General features: G+C 37.6%; 3 protein-coding genes across 7 annotated transcripts; 1 reads left to right on the forward strand and 2 right to left on the reverse strand.

Annotated features, from left to right (window-relative positions):
• Window positions 1-151: 151 nt before the first annotated feature.
• Window positions 152-11,505, reverse strand: LOC102600840 (uncharacterized). Of its 5 annotated transcripts, none has more exons than XM_015312387.1 (15): window positions 11,411-11,505; window positions 10,408-10,579; window positions 10,221-10,272; window positions 10,085-10,124; window positions 9,367-9,441; window positions 7,297-7,409; window positions 7,134-7,199; window positions 4,268-4,410; window positions 3,932-4,034; window positions 3,783-3,841; window positions 2,873-2,977; window positions 2,296-2,371; window positions 1,443-1,555; window positions 889-948; window positions 152-806 (listed from the first exon to the last, which is right to left on the reverse strand). In XM_015312387.1, the coding sequence occupies exons 1-15, from the start codon at window positions 11,448-11,450 to the stop codon at window positions 704-706; spliced, it is 1,320 nt and encodes a 439-aa protein (XP_015167873.1). In that variant the 5' UTR covers window positions 11,451-11,505; the 3' UTR covers window positions 152-703. The 5 variants fall into 5 exon arrangements, with proteins under 5 accessions (XP_015167873.1, XP_006355465.1, XP_006355464.1 ...); XM_006355403.2 differs by lacking the exon at window positions 11,411-11,505 and adding an exon at window positions 10,651-10,781 and having other exon boundaries at window positions 152-780; XM_006355402.2 differs by lacking the exon at window positions 11,411-11,505 and adding an exon at window positions 10,651-10,781.
• Window positions 11,506-12,163: 658 nt separating this feature from the next.
• On the reverse strand, window positions 12,164-16,823 carry LOC102601854 (BTB/POZ domain-containing protein At1g63850-like). Its single transcript, XM_006355406.2, has 3 exons — window positions 15,719-16,823; window positions 12,980-15,217; window positions 12,164-12,788 (listed from the first exon to the last, which is right to left on the reverse strand). Exons 1-2 carry the CDS (start codon window positions 16,709-16,711, stop codon window positions 14,276-14,278), a joined length of 1,935 nt encoding a protein of 644 aa, XP_006355468.1. The 5' UTR covers window positions 16,712-16,823; the 3' UTR covers window positions 12,164-12,788; window positions 12,980-14,275.
• Window positions 12,369-13,361, forward strand: LOC107062131 (uncharacterized). Its single transcript, XM_015312409.1, has one exon. It carries the CDS (start codon window positions 12,369-12,371, stop codon window positions 13,359-13,361), a length of 993 nt encoding a protein of 330 aa, XP_015167895.1.
• Window positions 16,824-21,199: the final 4,376 nt, after the last annotated feature.

Raw genomic sequence — 21,199 nt, forward strand, 5'->3', positions numbered from 1 at the left:
AACTTTACTATGGAGCACAATTATACAAACTATAACTATAACATACAAATATGATTTTTATTTTGCTAAACCTAAAATTTACTCTAATAAGTTTTTTTTATTTTTGACCTTGAAAGTTTGTTCGTGGCGCAAATGAAAAAGTCAATCCAAGTGATTTGCAAGAATAACCTCCTTTAAATTTTTAAATACATGAGCTTGCTCAGTTGGTAATAAGTTTTGCCGTAAAAGTTATGCATGCTGCTCAATTGTTCGAAAAGTCAAAACAACTAAAATTTATACATAGCTCCGCCCCTGGTTAGGGTGAATTTACAACATAGGGAACATGGAAATGAGTGTGATGGCATCATTATCATAAGTATCTCATGTCCTCTCCCACCTCCAAATTTCCAAGAATATACAAACCAAATGGACATTGGCACCTCAGCACAAGACAAACATCAGAAACCATTGCGCCTTGCAATTGACATTGGCAAATCCTACTCTCTTTTCAGCAGTGCTTCGAGAATGCTTCTTGAGTTTGAATTTAGAATGTTGTTAGAAAGTTAAATCATTTATCGGACAGTAGCTCAGCAAGCATCAACCACAGACGATGATGACAAGTAGTATAGCAGCTTCAGACCAAATCTTCAAAGAACTAAATAACACATATGTTCGTACTGCTCGTGATTTCTGATGCATGCATGGTACCTTGCTGCTCAACTATTCAGAAGATGAAGTCGCTCAAAGCATAGCTCTCACTAGCTGAGTGTTTCTTTACAATGTAGGAACTGTCTTCTACACCTGCACTCAAGCAATTTATCCTGTGCCTGTGGAGGTAGCTCTTGTAGTAGAGTTGTGGAGAAGGGGTATTTCAAAACATGCAAGAAATTATTAAAATTTATTACTTACCATTCAAAGTGATCCTCACAGCAAATAGAATTGCAGATAATTGAAAGTCCAGCTGCTTTCCTGAACATAGCAACATAAATTAACTGCTTATTTACGAGGAATAAAATACTTACCCCAGGCACTGAACAAGTTTCAGAGAGGTGATAACTTACGAATTGGATTCAAGAGAATTTTAAATGTAACATGCTATACAACAGACATCTTTTGAACTAAACCACATTGTGATGGAATATCAATCATTTTATCAAGACATTAGAATAAGTTGTCTTAGTTTTTTATACAGGAGAAAAGTTATGTTTCCCAGTTGGGATGGGTCTTATGAAAGGGGCACCAATAGCAATTATCGCTCTGTCCCTGGGACCTAAATTCTTGAATTTGAGAATTTCAAATGACAATGATATGATCTGGTGTTCTAATGAGTAGGAGTCACTGTCCAGTTAGCCAACACGATGAAGGGAGTGGGTCGGGAGTTTCCAGTCGATTACTGAGTTGACCAGCCTAGTCATGCTTTCATAAAATATATCAGCATCATTAGATGTAACACCATCACATACCAAGTTGCAGAATACATATCGTAGAACTTGTCAAAAGCCTTATCAAAACAATAGTGACAAGCTAAAAGATCCTTGATGTCTGTCACTCTGCACGTAGATTTGCAGCATTTTACCTATGTTTAATAAAGATTGCATCATTAAGCATGTCAAACATACAGGTAAATATGATAAACTCAAGCTATATATAAAAATATCAAGAGCAACCAAGATGGTGATAAAAGTAAAATCAGTGTCAAATATAAATCAATCAACTATACGTCAATCCAAACAAGTTGGGCTGCCAAGGAACACAACACAAGGACTTCGTAGGGGATCACCTACCCTAGTACTACCCTCTCCCATGAATGCTTTGGTTTGGAGTTTGCATCCCTCACATAACTAGATTACTTTTACATTGGCAATCAACCTATAGCAATCCTCCTTTAGGGTGTGGGAATGGGTATACCTGGCAAATCTCTCTTAGGAGGAGTTAAAAATCAGAAGCAGTGATTCAGAATGCTGACAGACAAAGAAACAGGGAGTTCTGCTTAATCTTAGTACTATGATTATATGACTTTGCACTGCAATGGTATACCATATTAACTAAACTTTTTTCATGATGCTCCAAAAGTAAGTATAAATAAACTAAAGCTTGTATTTATTTAATACTCCAATATTATGTTTTGGCACAATTGATCTTCAACAAAATTGATAAACATCCTAATAATGACTAAAATGCAAAAAAATATAGTACTATAACAAGAATTAGAAGCCTTAAACTCTTCATAACTGTCACATTTTACATGTATGTACGCTATGAATCATAACTAAAGACAAATTGAAATTACAGGAACTAAGATAGGCAAAGTTTTACCAAACGCTTGAGCTTATAGGAGTAATATTGTCGGTGAGAAGGGTGTCCAGTAATGTGTTCTCTCAGGTGACCTGCACTGAGATCACCATCGATAAAGATTAATCAATTCTCCTTAATTACAAATTGAATAAATCATAAGCTTCACTGGTTAAGAAGGCCAAGAACTGTGATGTTCAAAAGGTATCAGAATTATAAATCCTAGCATCCCTTCAGTTTCATCACAAAATCCCAGCTCCTCATTTGAATCCTTATAGGTTATGTTCAACCATGATAGTAGGGGATCTTTCCCATTATCTCCCAATAAAAGAGAACAGATTCTTTAAGAGTCATCTGTCACGTTGTCCCATGAAAGCTCAAGCAACATGTATAGACCTACTTTAGGGGTCACACAGAATGAGGAAGGGAAAAGGGTGGGGGGATTCCAAACTAGGAGAAGGCACCAAAAATTATGCCATCCTAACATGTCATCAATCCCTTCTGGTTTGAGCAATTTGATGCTGTCAAAAGAGGTGGCACGTGAATTCACCAAGCAATATAGCACATAAAGCTGAGCTCACTTCAACTGCTGCTAAATTACCTGTCACAAAAGGTATTACTACAATCAAGACACATGGCTAAAGTAGTTAATCTTCGGCAGGTGTTACAGTTAGCATCCAATGAGCTTTTGCCAATTTGATGGCATCTGCAGATAAAGAGAGACCAAAAACCAATATTAGTGATGGGCCTTCATATTCGGCATAAAATGCATACATTTAACTGTTACATATGTGTTCTTTTGCCACCACTGTTAATTTATTAGAATAGTTATGTGCTTATTACGTGTGTTTGTTTGCATAGAAGCTAGGAGAAGAGCCGATAACTTGGAATTCGCAGGTAAACTGATAACTTGGAATTCGCGGGTAAACAATTGATAACATAGGGCTGTCAATTGTGTTGATTATCTTGAACCATAGTTGCTAAATTGTCCAAAATTGGTGGAGAGAAAGAGCTATTATCTCCTTATATCGTTTTAGACATTCCTCAGCTCGGTTGACTTAGCCAAGATCTATTTTCATAACAAGATATTAGAGTCAAACCATTGCTATTCTTGATATACCTGATGTCAGGCCCCCCATGGAATGTTGTTCACATTCCAGATGTCTAGACCTTAGCATACGGGGCTAATTTGTTGAGGGAATATGTTGTTGTGACCATACATGATCTTAGGCAATTCTCATGTCATGAACTAACTTTTGAGGTTGAGTTACGCCCAAGGTCCATTTTCTAACGACAGTGTATGGAGGATACTCATTCACACACAAAAGTGTAGGTCAAGACACACCAAACATATAAAAAACAAGCATACACGGTCAATGTACTCTCTCCTTCTTCCACCTTCCTTCGGCAGGGAGGAAGCGGGAGGCTGCTGTATTGTTGCAGGGATACAAATTAAAATGTAGTAAACAAGACGAAACTTAAGAAAACAAAACTACAAGGAATTAAGGAACCTTTTATACAGTTGCAGAAGCTCTTTGGATATACTGGGTTTACTTTGAGCCACTTCCACCTGCGTAAGGCATTACTAAGAATAGCATAACAAAATATAACTAGATTCCGACTGGCTTATTTTCTAAGATCTTAAGAAAGGAAGTAGAACCTGTTCGCTGGATTCACCAGCTTGACCAGAGGAAAGGGGTAGAACTTTTGATGCCATGATCAAACAATCTTCAGGAAGATGACCGGGCCTCTTACATTTCCAACTACAGCAGTGAAATTGTATTTTAGAAAAAAGATCAGGAGCACAAAACCAGGCACATTTGACTTTTGATCATAAAGGTGGTTGCCACATCCAGCACATAGTGTAATTATCCTAGTCCAAGCAGAGCTTGATTGCTGAGAATGACCATCCAAATATAACAGATCAAAGTCTTCGGTGCCCAAGACCCAATCTAGAGAGATTACTCATCTTCAAACTGAATGTCAACAAGCTTACCACTCATAAGTACAAAGAGCAGATCTATTCTTGGACCATCGATGACGGTCATAATCCCAGATGTTGCCTCCAGATCCAGGAACCTCCAATTTGCATTTTTGTCCAGAAAAAGTCTCAGCTTTGACTTTGCTACTTAAGCCCCCCTAAGACATTGTCAGAGAAACAGTTGGAGTTGAAGAAGCAGGTATCTCATTCATACGTATATAAAAGTATGTATAGCTCAAATGTTTTTTTCATTTTTTGGCGTAACAGTATAGCTCAAATGATTTACAGATTGGGTGCGTACTACATATCCTAAATCCTGACCAACATATTAGAAGCTCTAGTGTTCAAGACATGGGTCCCTTTAAAAATGCTGAATTCTTATCGGTTTAGACTCTAACATTCTCTAACGAATTAAAGTAGTACAAAAACACTATAAAAATATAAAAATGTGTCTAGCAAGGGAATTAGCACAATCAGGTCAGCTGTTTTTTGTTCCTTTTGACAATTGTTGGCTCCCCGAACTTGTTTGGGACTGAGACGTAGTTGTTGTTGAACAATTGTTGGCTCATCGAGTTTCATAGTTAATTTCTGTTATTAGGTTTGAACTTTTTTATTCGAAATTAGTATAGTTTCTCTTTGAAATATTTTCAGAACCCATATGCATAAGAAGTGCTAAAAGAACATGCATCATTCTGATTTATAAGTTTCTATTTTCATTATCTTTCTATTTCTTCCTAGACTTCCAAATAACTAGGTATGTTGTATGAAGAGAAATAAAATCATTTTATTCAACTTCACCTTACAATAGAGTAGCCAGAAAATTCTTAGTTCATTTGACTTGTTTCCTAACAGTTGGTTAAATAATACAGTCTAAATTGAAATAGAGAAAGTAAAAAAATTTACCGTCATAATTCTGTCAATTAGTAAGGTCTCTCAAATATCCAAATAAAATACTCTTGAAAAATAACATAATCCACTTTGGAATGGAATCATTTCTTCAGAAAGAAAAAAATGTATTATGGTAACATATCCAATCATAAGTTTAAGAACTTTTATGAAAAATAAAAATGAGTTCTAGATCATAGAATCTAATGTAAACCGACAGATTCTTATTTGCTACTAAACATTGTGATCTTTCTACTTGAATTAATATTAAATGCTAAAATACTTAAATATGTAGTACATCTATCTAAGAAAGAGAAATTAGACTAATTTACTATATAACTTTATTACCAAACTAAATATGAAGAGTATCCTTTCCAGGTTATGTATATTTATTCTATTTTACAAAATTTTCTGTCACTTCATTATTGAATTATTGTATTACCTATTTAACGAGTACATAACCTATTTTCAACCAGACCTCACTTTGTGCGATTTCACTGGGTATGTTGTTGTATTATTTTTTAAATTGGATTCTTATAAACTCCAATTTAAGAGTAGGAATCTTGGGGGAGGGGGGAGGGGGGAGGGGGGAGGGGGGAGGGGGGAGGGGGGAGGGGGGAGGGGGGAGGGGGGAGGGGGGAGGGGGGAGGGGGGAGGGGGGAGGGGGGAGGGGGGAGGGGGGAGGGGGGAGGGGGGAGGGGGGAGGGGGGAGGGGGGAGGGGGGAGGGGGGAGGGGGGAGGGGGGAGGGGGGAGGGGGGAGGGGGGAGGGGGGAGGGGGGAGGGGGGAGGGGGGAGGGGGGAGGGGGGAGGGGGGAGGGGGGAGGGGGGAGGGGGGAGGGGGGAGGGGGGAGGGGGGAGGGGGGAGGGGGGAGGGGGGAGGGGGGAGGGGGGAGGGGGGAGGGGGGAGGGGGGAGGGGGGAGGGGGGAGGGGGGAGGGGGGAGGGGGGAGGGGGGAGGGGGGAGGGGGGAGGGGGGAGGGGGGAGGGGGGAGGGGGGAGGGGGGAGGGGGGAGGGGGGAGGGGGGAGGGGGGAGGGGGGAGGGGGGAGGGGGGAGGGGGGAGGGGGGAGGGGGGAGGGGGGAGGGGGGAGGGGGGAGGGGGGAGGGGGGAGGGGGGAGGGGGGAGGGGGGAGGGGGGAGGGGGGAGGGGGGAGGGGGGAGGGGGGAGGGGGGAGGGGGGAGGGGGGAGGGGGGAGGGGGGAGGGGGGAGGGGGGAGGGGGGAGGGGGGAGGGGGGAGGGGGGAGGGGGGAGGGGGGAGGGGGGAGGGGGGAGGGGGGAGGGGGGAGGGGGGAGGGGGGAGGGGGGAGGGGGGAGGGGGGAGGGGGGAGGGGGGAGGGGGGAGGGGGGAGGGGGGAGGGGGGAGGGGGGAGGGGGGAGGGGGGAGGGGGGAGGGGGGAGGGGGGAGGGGGGAGGGGGGAGGGGGGAGGGGGGAGGGGGGAGGGGGGAGGGGGGAGGGGGGAGGGGGGAGGGGGGAGGGGGGAGGGGGGAGGGGGGAGGGGGGAGGGGGGAGGGGGGAGGGGGGAGGGGGGAGGGGGGAGGGGGGAGGGGGGAGAGGTGAAAGAGAATATAAGCAGGTGCCAACGCTTGTATCATCGAGTTAAATTAGTTTTTTAAGTATGGTGAGTTAAACTAGTGCATGAAAAAGAAAATAATTCAAAAAAAATGCGGCATAACTGAGTCTGAGCGTTTCTTTAAGTTTGAATGAAAAGTTGAACATCTCAACTCTACATTTGACCATTTCTTGGAAGTTTAATTGGTTTTATTGAGTCTTACTGTTTAAACTTATCTACATTTAAAACATATCAGAGAGAATGAGAACTCGAATAATAATTAAAAAAAAATCTCAAAATGACCCAGAATCTCTACGGCTTAACCAATCAATTTTCTTTTACCTTTTCTTTTGCATATACCATTTTGAAAAGAAATAGTTAAATCCCAAATCATTACACATGTATCCATGCTGATCTATATATATACAAATAGAAAGAACAAATACCTGCTGGAGTTTAAGATTTTGCAGAAGGTCAGATTTGCAATCCGTACTGCAGATGTCTTCTTCAGTCTACAAGCAAAGCAAACAAGGATTTGGGGTTCGTTAAGAGAGGAACACAAGGTACAAGCTAACAAAAGAGAAATAGGCCCGTGATCCAGTGACTGACCTCATCACATATATATTCCCCATACTTCCCACATACCACACAAGCAGGTTCTCCTGGAAGAGGAAATCGCTGCTCACTGCGAGTTTTAACTCTATCTGTTTCATTTCCACTACCTAAAAAAGTTAATGGAGAAAATTAGGTAAGAGAAAATGAACGGAAACCTCTTGAAAGCCATAATAAAAAAGCTGTTCGCAAATTTCAGACTTGAAGATAAAATTTATTAACAATCTGTCAAGGGGTTTCGATGTGGTGGGAATTATATTATATAGATACAATGCCAGATTAGTAGTTAATGGATTCCTTCAAGAATATTGAGTCAAACCTTTAAAGATAGGAAAAACATCTGTTCCATGTTGCTAAACACCTTTTATGGCATTCTTTCCTTGGATGCAATCAAAAGGTGGCACTATACTCAATTTGACTTGACGAATAAAAAGTCTTATACCTATGCATATATCTGCATAGATATGTATATCTACATAAACAGACACATCTGTATGTATGGACATATATCCCTTATGAAAAATGCATGGACAGAGATTTGATAGCAATCCAGAGTGGTGAAAATATAGCAATGCTTTTCTGTATTTGGTATTTTCCGATACAACAACAAAAACCCAGTAGAGTCCCAAAAGCGGGGTATGGGAAGGGTAGAGTGTACACAAACCTTACTACTACCTCGAGGAGGTAGAGAGGTTATTTCCGGAAGACCATCGGCTAGAGTAACAAAGAACAATACAGAAGTAAAGAGGACATAGAAAATGATAAGGAAAACATGAGATAACATATCAAAGAGGGGGAATAACCATAACAAACTAGTGTGATAACTAAAGCACAGTAAATAACGAGGAATAACAAAAGTCATAAAATAGGCCAACTACAAGACAAATGCTACTACTACTGGTAAAAAAATAAGAATCGGGAAACAGATACAATGCACCAATTTATCCTGCTAGGAAATGAAACAAACTCTCAACTACCTACTAACCTTCTGCCCTAATCCGCAACCTCCATAACTTCCTATCTAAGGTCATGTCCTCGGATAGTTGGAGTTGCACCATGTCTAGTTTTATCAACTCTCCCCAATATTTCTTCGGCCTACCTCTACCTCTCTTTAAGCCCATCGTGGCCAACCTTTCACACCTCTTCACTGGGGCCTCTGCGCACCTCTTCTTCATATGCCCGAACCATCTCAATCTCTCTTCCCGCATCTTGTCCACTGTAGAGGCCACTCCCACCTTGTCCTGAATATCTTCATTCTTAATCTTATCTCTACATAATTGAAAGAAATCTCCACTTGCACAAGAATCTCCTATAATATCCTCCATTATGATAGAAATCAACGATTATTTTACAATGGTTTTCGAGTAGTGTGGAATAGGATAACCACCAAATTGGCATGGAATAAGTTCATTGTTAGAAACAATGTTGGAAAGAAGAACAAGTGGATCTAGTTTCAAGAGAATGCCTTACTCTAATGGGAATATAGTTTCCAAGTGAAGGAAAGTAAAAAACATATTTTTATTTTGGTTTCCTGGCCAGTGTCCAGTACTCGCATCGGGACCCGACTAAACCAGATTCATGCCATGTTAGGCCCATTTAAGGGGGAAGCGGTCCCTAACAAATTGTCTTCCACACCTAGGGCTCAAACTCAAGACCTTTGGTTAAGGGTGGATGGATCCTATCCATCCCACCACATAACCCTTTGGTGAAGGGAAGTGAAACATATATGTAATGTCCTAGTTATCTTGCCGGTCCATTATAAACCCTGACTGACCAGAAAATCTTTTAGAATGAGAAAGAGCAACCAAAAGGTTGTTCCATAGATGACTCTAACAGAAAGTTTTTAAAGAATGAGAAATCCAACTAAAAGGCTATTCCATAACCAATTCTTGTTGCCGAGTTGAAGGGGATATGTAGATGCATTATGTATAGACACATATTCATACAGATGTGTGTATGTACTTCTACCCCGCATGACCCTTATAGATACTTCAGATGAAAAGAATACATAACTAGACAGTATACAAAATCACAAAGTAAAATAAATGAAATTCCAGTTCTGCTAACCTTTAACCAGTAAAATTTCAGTATTCGGATAAGGATTATCCCCCTTTTCACATTCTGACGAAGTGCTCGCATCACCTGAACAATTCATGAGCATTTTTTCATGAGCTCAGTCTTGGCAAGAAAAACTTCCTACTCGTAGCTCATTCAAGTAGAAGGACAAAAGGAGAAAATGGGAATTAAAAGATTCAACAAGTCTAAACTTAAGGGATAAACACGATTGACACATAGGAGTACTTTTTTCCTGACAAGTAGATGAGTGATATGTATCTAGACCTCATAAAACATATACAAAAGAAGAGAAATGACTCATGAGAAAGAGAGAGAGACTCCCTAAGTATGACTGATATTTTTCTGCACAATAATTAAAGGATAAACAAGGGAAGTGCAGAGAAATGTCAAAGATGTTCAATTTAGCAAGTATATGTAAATGATAGTCACCAAAGTATCCAGTACACAAATCCTTGCTCTTAGCATCAGTAAGAGGAACCCTCAAAATACAAAGATAAAGTCCTTTTAAAAGTCAAACTACTCTTTTCCAAATGAATCCATATAACACAGATGATGGGAACAGTCAAAAATATGGAATTCTTAAAACAATCAAGGATACTTTTGAGTTCAAATCAACACACATAATCAATTGCATACCCAAACTAAAATTAAACCTTTTTAATTCATCGAGAATTAACCCAAAAGAAAAAAAGCCAAATGAAGTTCTTACTGTCGTACTCCACCAAATGCAGTGCTGAACTTGACGGTTCCTGGAACAGAATTAGAACCCAAACAATCACTAAACTATAACTGACATGATATTAAACATAATTACAGAACACATTAAAGCAAACAGTTCCAATTACCAACACTTCTGCAGTCAATTCTTCATAAGGCTGAGTTGAAGTAGCCTCCTTCCTGCATTTCAAATACAAAATGATCAACTAACAACTCCAGATTTCACAAGTAATTTTCTCCATTCTGGCACACCCTAGCTTATTGAACTTGAATAGTAAAATCTACTTGATAATTTGAAATCAATACTAAAATCACCTCCTTTTTTCAATATAATCCTGATGAGACATAGGCAAATCAATCAATTCCACTTCATTGTTCTGCTGCACCTTAGATTTCCGTTCCCGTCGGCGTTTCCTGTGGCTGGTCTTTTCCTCGACGGAATTCGTCTCGACCGGAGGCTGAACGTTACCGGTGACAGCATTATAAGCTGGAAAAGAAGAAAAAATACGAATTAAATTGAAGAAAATACAAAACGAAACGATGAATAAGAATTGAAACCTTGAAGATTTTGAATTGCAGAATTGAGATTAAACGCTTTGTTGTATGCGTAAGAAGGGTTCTTGTAGAAATTGCTCCTTGTCGTCATTTCTGTATTTTGCCTTTCTGTGCTTTAAGCTCATGATTTTAAAACTGAAAAAGGTGCTTAAATAATTTATTTTACCTTGATTTTTATTTTTCAAGTGGCCAGAAATTTTAAATACTCTCGTAATATTTTTGGCACAAAAAGCTACCTTTGAATATATTTTATTTGATTCAAACGCTAGATAGGAAATCAGAAAAAAAAAAACTAATTTCTTATATTCATTTTGATATCAAATATGATATTTAAAAGTATTATTTTTACTCTAACCAATGATTTGAAAGGTATAAAGAGGTATAAAAGTAATTTAATTAAATAATTTGTAAATTATTGCTTTTTTTGAATAAATATCAAAATTCTAAATGATATTTTATTTTGTATTTAATTTAGTGTATATTCATACCGAAAGAAGAAACTTTTTCTTAGTAACTTGTAGAAATTAATTTTATTTGCAAAGTCAAAGACAACTCCTAACAATTCTTCTTCAAAAACATTATTAAAGGACATTTTGATATATTTAGTTAGTCCTTTAAATTCAACTATTAAAAGACATTTTAGTATATTGTACATATTATTAGTTTAAAACCACAAGATTCAAAAGTATTCTATCATATTTTAAATTTTGTATCAAACTAAAATCAGACAGATAAATTGAAACGAAGGGAGTATTTGCTATACCTCCATATACAACCCTCCTACCATCTTTGAGCAGGGCCATGGAAACTGACTTCTCAAGTTGTTGATTATTAACATCAAATAGATGTTGGTAACTTATCAAAAGAAAATTCTAGGAAAATATTGCCAACAAGTTTTACTCTTTGAAATGGTTCACTAGCACTTGAAAAAAAACAAAGAAAAAAAGAATTCCAAGAGGAACTGGAATCTGTTATCCAGTTCAAATTTGGAGTGATGGTTAACAGTTTTCCACGAGTTAAGTCCCATTTGACATGGAAATTTCCAGTGAATGTCACATCAGATGTTGAAAGGCTTGGTCTTTAGTATCTATATACTCACTTCATTAATTAGAAGTTTCAGATTCGAGCCTTGGATATGAAAAAATCCTTTGTAGGAAACATTTTCCCCCAAATGGGCCCTATGCGGTGCAAAATCAAAATAGTTGGACTCCAATGCAGGACCGGACATTGGGTGGAAAACCAAAAAAAAAAAAAGATATACTCAATTTGTTTGTTTTACTAGTTTAAAAAAGAGATGTCTTTTTCCCTTTCAACAACACTTTAATTTGAACTTTCCGCAGGACATATTACAAGATTAAAATACATGTTACTACATCTACGTATCTTTAGTTAATGATCTCAAGATTCAAAATTTTTCTTTTAGTATCTTAAACTTCGTGTCAAGTCAAAACCAGACAATTGAATTGAAACAGAGGGAGTAGTAACAATCATTAGAAGGAAAGCATAGAGAAAACACTGAACATAGTGATTTGTGGTGCTCTCTTTGTGGAAAAGTCTAGTGTCACTTTACATCAAATTGTCAATCATTTAATTCAATTGAAAGCTCAGTCATCCTTCCATGTTGGTTTCAAATCACAAGGCTAAAAATACAGATAAACCATTTGATGTAGCTCTTCATATTCTTGCTCCTGAATTTAGCATCCACAAGGGAAATAGGAGTCATGGTGAACATGAATGAGGCGTCGTGTGATAATCCTTATTGCCATATCATCACCAACGCATGTAACAAAAGATGCTACAGCGAATCATTCAGTAGCCCAATGCCAATGATCGGTATCTATGTAGCAGCAGCATCTCTACTTTGTATCCTTGCTATGGCTGCTGATGCTTTCCAAGCCTTCCGCTTAAAGAGACTTTGGTTCCCATGCAAATTCTTTGCTCTGAATGCTGCTTCTCTTACAGTGTTAGCTGTAGCAATGAAGTTGCCTGTCGATATATCTGAACCGATGCCAGGTCATACTGACCAGCTTTCCAAACTGGCCAGCACTGCTTTCATGTGTGTTGTAATAGGTAACTTCATGCCATCAATAGGAGCCACGAGTAACAAAGAAATTTTGTCGAACGTTGTAGCTCTGGACATCCTGGTAATCACAATCATTGTCAATCTATGCATTGAAATACATACTGGTTTGATTGTTAACCTGAAATATGAATTTATAGCAACTATATTCCTCATGTTTCTTCTGATATTGGTACTGAGTTTCTCCTCTTTAACACTTGCAACCACCAAAAAAATTCCTGAACTTAACTATAAAGAAGCATATCAAATTACCTTGAGGAATGATGCACTAGCATTCGGAAGGTTGTCCATCGATAGACTGAGAGACACTGTGGAGAAGCGTTGGATGATGGTCGAAACTAGTAACCCTCAATTTGTGATGGCACGTTCTGTAACCTTTTCGACTTCAGGGACAATCTGTGTGTTGGCATCTCTAATTTTGATGGAAGCTCTTATAAGAATATATAATTCACCTCCATATTTCCCAAATAGTTCAACATACAAATGGACAACAAGCTTAATTCTTATTGTTCAGTCTATTGGGGTGGTAGTGAGTACTTTTGCTCCAGCACTCAGATGGTTTATCTGTATAAGCTTCAAGTGTTCCAACAAAACAGGCAATGCCAATGCTAATTTCTTTAAAGTCGAACACTAGTGGATCCGAAAGCTGATTGAGTGGAAGGAAAGACCATTGTCTTTAAACATCAGGGGAACAAAATTTAGAAAATATCTTCTAGGTACAAGAAACTTAATTCTTGCCTTCTGCATAAGAAGTCAGATTCTGGTTGTGTCAACGAGCAAATTTGTGCGGTTTGTCTCAGTTGTTTCCTTCAACTTGATGTTTTTGTGTCAACTTCAGGGCCCAAACTATCATCAATCAGAACCAGAACACAGAAGAGAGACTGAATTGCACCACTATGTTCTGTTACTAGAAGGCGAAGAAGAACTTCCTGAAAGAATCTTTTAAGAACATATCTGGTAATGCAAACTGACTATAAACACAGCAAGGAAACGACAGCCAAAACAACTGGTTAATTTGTTAAGAAAGTTTAGCAGCTTTTCTGGGGTGGCAGATATTTACTGCCACCAAGTTCCAGTACTGCATTCAGTAGAACCTTCAAACTACTGGACCTTAGGCCTAGTGACACTCACTAGCATTACTGTTGCACTTCCCAAAGTGAGAGATCAGATGGACTATCGCCCTTATGTCTCAAATAACCTAAATTGTCAACTTGCTTGAATTGATCATCCATATCTTGTTATACTGAGGATATGAATTCTCCCTGTCACAGAATTTAAGCATTCAGGAAGTCGCACAACTTTTAAGTAGGATGACCCTTGGTGATAAAACCACTAATTCAGGAAATTCAGTCACAGACAGGAGAGTTCTACATGGGATCAGAAAGAAAAAAATTCTCATATCACATGACACCTAAACTGAAAAAAAAAGTGTTCTTCCGTATTAAAAACAATAAAAATTGGTATAAGATGAGGGATGAGGAATAGCAAGAGTTGAAACAAGACAATCACAGAGTGGTTGTCGACCTCATCTCATTCACAGGTTAAGTCTCAAGAGTTCTCAATTGTTGCAGTCATGACACGCATTTGACGAGGGCGTTCAGGCTCACCATTTCGCCTCCAGAAAGACCTTCTCCACCAAATTTCAAATCCCCTCTGGATATTTGGACAGTCATCTCCGGAGTTCAAAAACCGATCAAACCAAGACATCAGAATATCTTGCTGCAACGCCATTGGTAGGGTCAGAATAGTATTGCTGAGACCATCCTCAATTAAATGCCGATCAAGACCTCTTGATGCCCTCCTCATCCATCCAAAATCCTCATAGAAAGGCACTAACCATGTCTGCAAAAGAGAGCACCTAGCATCCTTGGAAGCTAGTAATTGCCCTTTACCAATACCAACAAACAGTCTAGCCGTGACTCTACTAACCTCATACCTATGGAGTGCAGGCACCTTAGAATGTGCCTCAGATAATTCAGACTGAGAAGCCCAAGTCCTCAAAAAATCTTCAGCTATCTGTCGATCAATCAAGATATCCAAAATCCAATGTAGATTATCAGCCTGTCGTGCAATCTGACCCACATCCATCATGTCTGCATCTGCTGCCCGTAAAAAATGGTGGCGGAGCAATTGCAGGCATGCATTGCAAGCTGAATACAATGACTCCTTCCTCAAATCGTTATGAGATGAATTCTCATGCAACATTTTGGATACTAAGCCTTTCATCTCTCGTCTCGCCTTCTCATCTTTCCCTTCAAGAACCACATGCAATAGCTTGAGAAGCACTTCCTCATTCCCATTTCCACTCTCTGTTCCCGATGCAACATCAAGAGATACCCTCCTTAAAACTTCCCCAGCACCTACTCCTTCAAGCCGAAGCTCAAACAACAGTGAAGCTACCTTTTCTTCTTCATCCTCAGCCCAAGGAGCAGCTTCCAAGTACTCCAGGCACGATAACACCCCCGCATCGAACCCAATTGCAGCAGAAACCTATAAAACAATATAATCGGCTAAGGTAAAATACAATTGCACATTTCTATTCACCCTATGGGTCTGAGCATAAAGACTAGACCATCTCTAAAAGATTTCAATATCCTAAAATAAAGTAGCACAGAAAATCAACTATTCCATCACAAAGCACATTGCAATATATTTGCAAGCAATACAGATGCAGCCACATGAATTAACTTTTGGACACAAACATATATGCATGGGCTAATGAACAAAGACGATAACTTTGACACCTAACTTCTATTCACAGTTCAAAATTGAGCAAACATATACTTAATTTGAGGTCACACATCTATCTAGCAATGTGATTTCAACAATAATCAACCAGGAGTCAATTCCAAATCAGTTAGGTCGGCTATGTGAATCCTCTATTTCATAATTCAATCACAATTTACTTTAAAAAGAACACATTGTCGCACAATTCCGTTACTAGGCAATTATACAACACAAAAAAAGTAAATTTAGATGCATAGGCATTACCTTTAAGATCCCAAGGACTTTGGAAACATCTACCTTCATGAGCCTTCTCCTCAAATCCTTGCAATACATCAATCTCAAAGTCTCAATATACACTTCAATATCATCACAATCCGCAATCTCAACAATGTAAGGACTTGAATTTCTTTGTTGCTTTACCCATTTCTCCGACAACTTCACAGCGAAAAAACGACTATGAACCACCAAGATCTGCCTATGAACATTCATAGCAACACTCAAACCATCCTTAGAACTCAATGTTAACTTCACATCACTCGAACTCGAATCATTAAACTGATTCCCTGGGCTTCTACAAGCTAAAAGATCCAAAAGTCGCTGTTGCATTAACGCCTGTTTGTCCAGTGGAACAAACGAAGCCGGCTTCTGATTTGAGCATCCATTCGAAATGGGTGTGTTAATTGTCGATCTCGTAATACATTCAGGTTCATTCGCCATCATTTCGAAAAGGGTCGGACTCGAACGAGTCTTATCCATAGAAGGTGGCGGTGACATTGGGTTCAGCAACCCCGCAGTAAGCGCTGAGTTGAATTTACTAAAAGACGACGGAAATCCTTCGTGGGTGTTGTTATTTGGGATCGGAGTACCACCTCCTCCACCGCCGCCGTAAAGGGTACCGATAGATTCCATTACTCGAGGGAACGTCGTCGGCGAGTATCGGATCTTGGTATTATCCGAAATCGAGGAGGAACAGGAGGAAATGGGTTGCGGCGGCGACGGCGACGGCGACGGCGAGGGTGATTTAGAAGCAGGACAACACCATGAGTTGTCCGGTGAGACAATAGTGGGTGTATCAACTTTACGAGTTTGGTTGAGGCATTGTGTCGAACAGTTGGTGGGCGAATAATGTGAAGGGTTAGTAGAAGTAGTAATGGTGGTTTCACGGCAACGTCGGCGTTTGGGTTTAATGGGTTGGATTTGGAATTTGAGATTTGTAGAAGTAGAAGTAGAAGTAGTAGTAGTTGCACTTGCAGCCATATGGTAAAATCAGGGTGGGTCTTGGTAGTAGTAATATTTTGTGGTTTTAGTTTGTCTTTTAGGGCCTAAAATCTCATAGTATTCATCGTCACACACATACATATGGACAACATCAATAAAAATGGTGGTTGATAAACCTAATATGTATCTGTGTTGGTGAGAGATAGCAGGTATCACGTGTAATAAGTTGGACTAAGTGTAGTGGTTGATAAACTTGGTATGTATCTGTGTTGGTGAGAAATAGCATGTATCATGTGTAATTAGTTGAGTTAAGGTTGATAAACTCGATAGTACAGGTGTTGGTGAGAAATGGTAGGTATTACGTGCAATTAGTCGAGTTAAGCATAGTGGTTGATGAACTCGGTACATACATGTGCTGGTAAGGAATATCATGTATCACGCGTAATTAGTCAAATTCAATGTAGCGGTTGCTAAACTCGATAGTATTAGTGAGAAATAGCAGTTATCACATGTAATTAGGAGAACTAAGCAAAGTCGTTGAGAAACTCAGTACATAATTACATATCTATATTGGTGAGAGATAGCATATTAGTAAGTATCACGTGTAGTTAGTCGAGCTAAGTGTAATGGTTGATAAATTCAGTACATACATGTGCTGGTAAAAGATAACATGTATTACGTGTAATTAATTGAATTAAGCAAAGTGATGGATAAACTTGATTGTGCCTGTGCTGGTGAGAGACAGCAGAAATCACATGTAATCAAACTAAGCATATAATTGATAAACTCAGTATATACTTATACCGGTGAGCTATAACAAATATCACATATAATTAATGGAACTGTGTACAAGCTGAGCTGAACAACATAATCATATAAAAAGATAGTGGCTGATTCAAAGGTTTTAATATTACTATATGTATATGTTGTTGAATGTCAAAGTGAGATGAGAAAAAAGGGATGGGAAAGGTATAATGAGCATTGAATGAAGGAGATAGAGTGGCTTTAAATTAAAATTTGTTTTTGTTTAGATACTATGCTTTATTTATACGTATGGATATGGGGTTATCTTCATTACTCTTTTATCAACTTTACGACACAAATTTGGGGACCATTTAGAGTGAAATGACTACTAATTTCAATCATATAAATAAAGTTGATAATGACATAATGGATAAATTTTATATTCCAATATAGTATTCGAGGCATAACATTTGTTACAAAAGAATATTAATATTATCATTAAATTATTACTGTAAAAAAACATTTAAATATTATTCAGAGAAGAATGACTCAGGAAAAATAAATTTATTTACCTAAAGTTTTGTTATAGAGTTGTTGAGTGTTAAACAAACTTTTTAGTTATTGTTATTGAAGATTTTAAGTACTTGTTGAAAATAAAGAAGACGATTATTATTTATAATTGGAAAGAGACGAACAAATGTACAGATTTTTTTAGTGAATGAAGATTTTACACACATAAAAAAGAATTGACAATATGAAAAAATGTAATTAACGAGATGAAAGTTTTTTCTCAACTGAGTCAAACGATATTATAGCTTATAACTTATGAACGACTTTTAAGTAGCCTACATAGTATTTTTCAATGTACCGAAAAAAATTCAAGATTAAATTTTATCGATCATTTAACCACTATTGTGTAATAACAAAGCAAAGCTAGAGGGACGGAAAGGAGTTTATATATATATTACATGTTGACACTCTTCGATTCCTATGAAATTTTGCTACTTTATATTTTGACACCCCTTGATCAAAATTCTGACTTCGCCATTATATATATATATATAATCTTTAAAAACTTGACAAGAGACAGAGAGAGGGTCCTCCCAAAAATAAACCCCACTTGAATTTAATTCTTTAATTGTGTTTTTTTTTTCTTTACCCCCCCCCCCCCCCCCCCCGCACCCACACCCCTTCACACAACAACAACTCCCTTTTTTACTTTTTTTTTTCTCCTACAAAATCAAAAACTAGCCATAGATTTGTGCCAGTTGTGAATTCTCAGTGCAAATTGGTTTTTGATTTTGTAACCTTAGTGGTGAGTTCAATGATCATTGTTTTTGTCACATAGAAGCATAGGACCACAAAAGATCATTATTTTAAAGCATGTTTGTCAATATTCTTCTTGCAATTTAATAATTTATATGCATTCTAATAACTACTACTAGTATTTTGTATAGTTTGAGGTTTTTGAATTAATGTGTATATACACATTGGAAAAGTTGCGATTTTTCCGCACTTAATCAGAAATTTCGAGTTTAAATTTTAAACATGGAGAATCTCTTAGTAAAAACAATTAGGAGTAACCTAGTTTGAGCTTATATTATGGTGATCTTAATTAACGTCGACAAATAGATCAAACTAACATAAACAAAAATCTGAATTTGGTTTGAGCTTGTTGTATTAATGTGTGTGTACATATAAAATATGTGCCAAAATTAATGAATATTGTCAAATTCAATCAAAATGTTGACTCTATCCTAACATTCGATGCGAATAAATATTTACCATAAGGTACTAATTATATAAAGGCATAGTGAAAAGCATTAAAAATAAGACCACGTGATGGTCCCTTCTAATATTTATCTGTCAGCCTTTATGTATAAAGAACTCATTAGGCCATGTATAATATGATTGATTCAGAAAAAAAAAAATTATTCAATTTGTTTCAATATGTTTACCTATTTTTTTTAGTTTATTTGAAAAAGAATTATTCTTTTTCTTTTTAAGCAATTCTTTAATTTCAACTTTCGCATGATTACATGTTTACAATCATGAAATTAGAGGATATTTTGGTACATTTGACATTTTTTAATTAATTAAAACCACAAAATTCAAAAGTTATATATATTCTCTTAAACTTCGTGTTAAATTAAAATAGACCAAATAAACTTAAACAGAAGGGAGTAGCATTCTTAGCTAGCCGGTTAAAAAAAAACGTTCACCCGTCTAGCTTATAGTAGCTTGTAGCCGTACAGTAAAGGTATCGGGTTCGAGCCTTGAGTATAGAAAAAATCTTGTTGAGAGTGTCATCCCCGAAGCATGATTCGAATTTAGTCTAACTCTAATACAGACTCTAAACATCGAATTGGAAACAAACAAAAAAAGCTTATAGTCGCGGTTGATGTTTATTAAGTATATAGTGTACAAATTGAATATACACCATATACTTACTTAAGTTTATAAGAAATATAAAGATTAAATATATTTTTTGTTGTGTATTTTATTGCGTAAAACTTATTTAATTTCCTAGGATTGCTTTTTTCACTTTATTCAGTGCTTCTTGAACTCTGAGTATCATGTGCTCATCTGCCCAACACTTATTTATTTATACCAAATTTTGGTATAATTTTTTAAAAAAAGTAATGTATTTTCCAAATTTACAGTTACGTAGCCATATATATATAGTGAAGGGTGGCCAGTCGAATACACTTCACCAAAAAGTTGTACTATGTATATAGAAAACTATATAGGTCAATATTTTTCATACATATATATTCAATCTTGAACAGTCTTAATAAAATTTCTGATTTCGTCACGGCAAAATTGGTACCATCACTTTCCAATTAACTTGCTCTTTTCTGCTTGTGCTTTTTGGGCCAAAATAAAGACCAAAAAGGGCCTAAAAAATTGGTTTCTTAACAATCAATTAGCCCAAGACTTTCTTGGATTGGGCTGAGCTAATATGAAAGAGTTTGATATGTGCAGCATGAATTAGGCAAAACTACCGAATTACACAAACATTCCAACCATAATATTTATTAATTCTCCCTATAGTTTAAAATAATTACATTTTATATCACTAATTCATAATTTTGTACCGAAATTCAAGTCGGATAAACTTAGATACATGTATTTTTGCTACCAAATATAGATACTCTAAAATAACAATCATAGGGAGGAAGCAACCACAAGAGAAGGAGAGAGGCAAGTGGAATAGGAGAGAGATGCACGAGATTGGAGGGAGGCGAGTGATATAGGAAAGAGGCTTAGCGAGAGAGTCATATATATGTGAACTCAACTGGATATAGTGTATCTAGAATAAATTACACCTAATTTTGACTTGATGTATTCGAGATACATTGTATCTGGACACGCACGGGTACATGTATGTAGAGACCAAAATCTAACATGAATGATAATTTTAAAAACTCACGAAAAGTCACATAATTAAGTCATAAAGTAGTGAGATTTCTAAAAATTATTCAAAGAAGGCCTCACTTGGTTTCAATTAGCCCAAGACTTTCTTGGGCTTGGGCTGATTTGCTTACTGAATAATTTTCATAGATCCTAATTTGTTTTCTTATAAATTTGCATGTCTACTTATTTTTGGAATAACTTCGTAAAGTTTCATATGATAAAGTTCAACCATTTTTATATAAAATTTTAAGTCATTTACCCCTAATTTTCATGTAAAAATGTATAAACTTCGGACATATTCAACTGCATATACGGTATATATAAAGTTATTTCAAAGTGAGCAATAACTTGGGAAAATTGGGAAGG

This window comes from Solanum tuberosum, unplaced genomic scaffold, assembly GCF_000226075.1.
Source record: "Solanum tuberosum cultivar DM 1-3 516 R44 unplaced genomic scaffold, SolTub_3.0 scf00201, whole genome shotgun sequence".
Taxonomy (NCBI): Eukaryota; Viridiplantae; Streptophyta; class Magnoliopsida; order Solanales; family Solanaceae; genus Solanum; species Solanum tuberosum.

Bases quoted from the DNA above. Each gene is read 5' to 3' on its own strand.
- LOC102601854 (XM_006355406.2), bottom strand. From the start codon at position 16,711: ATGGCTGCAAGTGCAACTACTACTACTTCTACTTCTACTTCTACAAAT. The intron at 15,218-15,718 runs GTAATGCCTATG...ATTGTTTTATAG, and splicing joins AAGTCCTTGGGATCTTAAAG to GTTTCTGCTGCAATTGGGTT.
- LOC107062131 (XM_015312409.1), top strand. From the start codon at position 12,369: ATGGTGAACATGAATGAGGCGTCGTGTGATAATCCTTATTGCCATATC.
- LOC102600840 (XM_006355402.2), bottom strand. From the start codon at position 10,738: ATGACGACAAGGAGCAATTTCTACAAGAACCCTTCTTACGCATACAAC. The intron at 2,978-3,782 runs GTTCCTTAATTC...CTTTATCTGCAG, and splicing joins CTTCTGCAACTGTATAAAAG to ATGCCATCAAATTGGCAAAA. The intron at 949-1,442 runs GTATGTGATGGT...TGCTATGTTCAG, and splicing joins GATATGTATTCTGCAACTTG to GAAAGCAGCTGGACTTTCAA.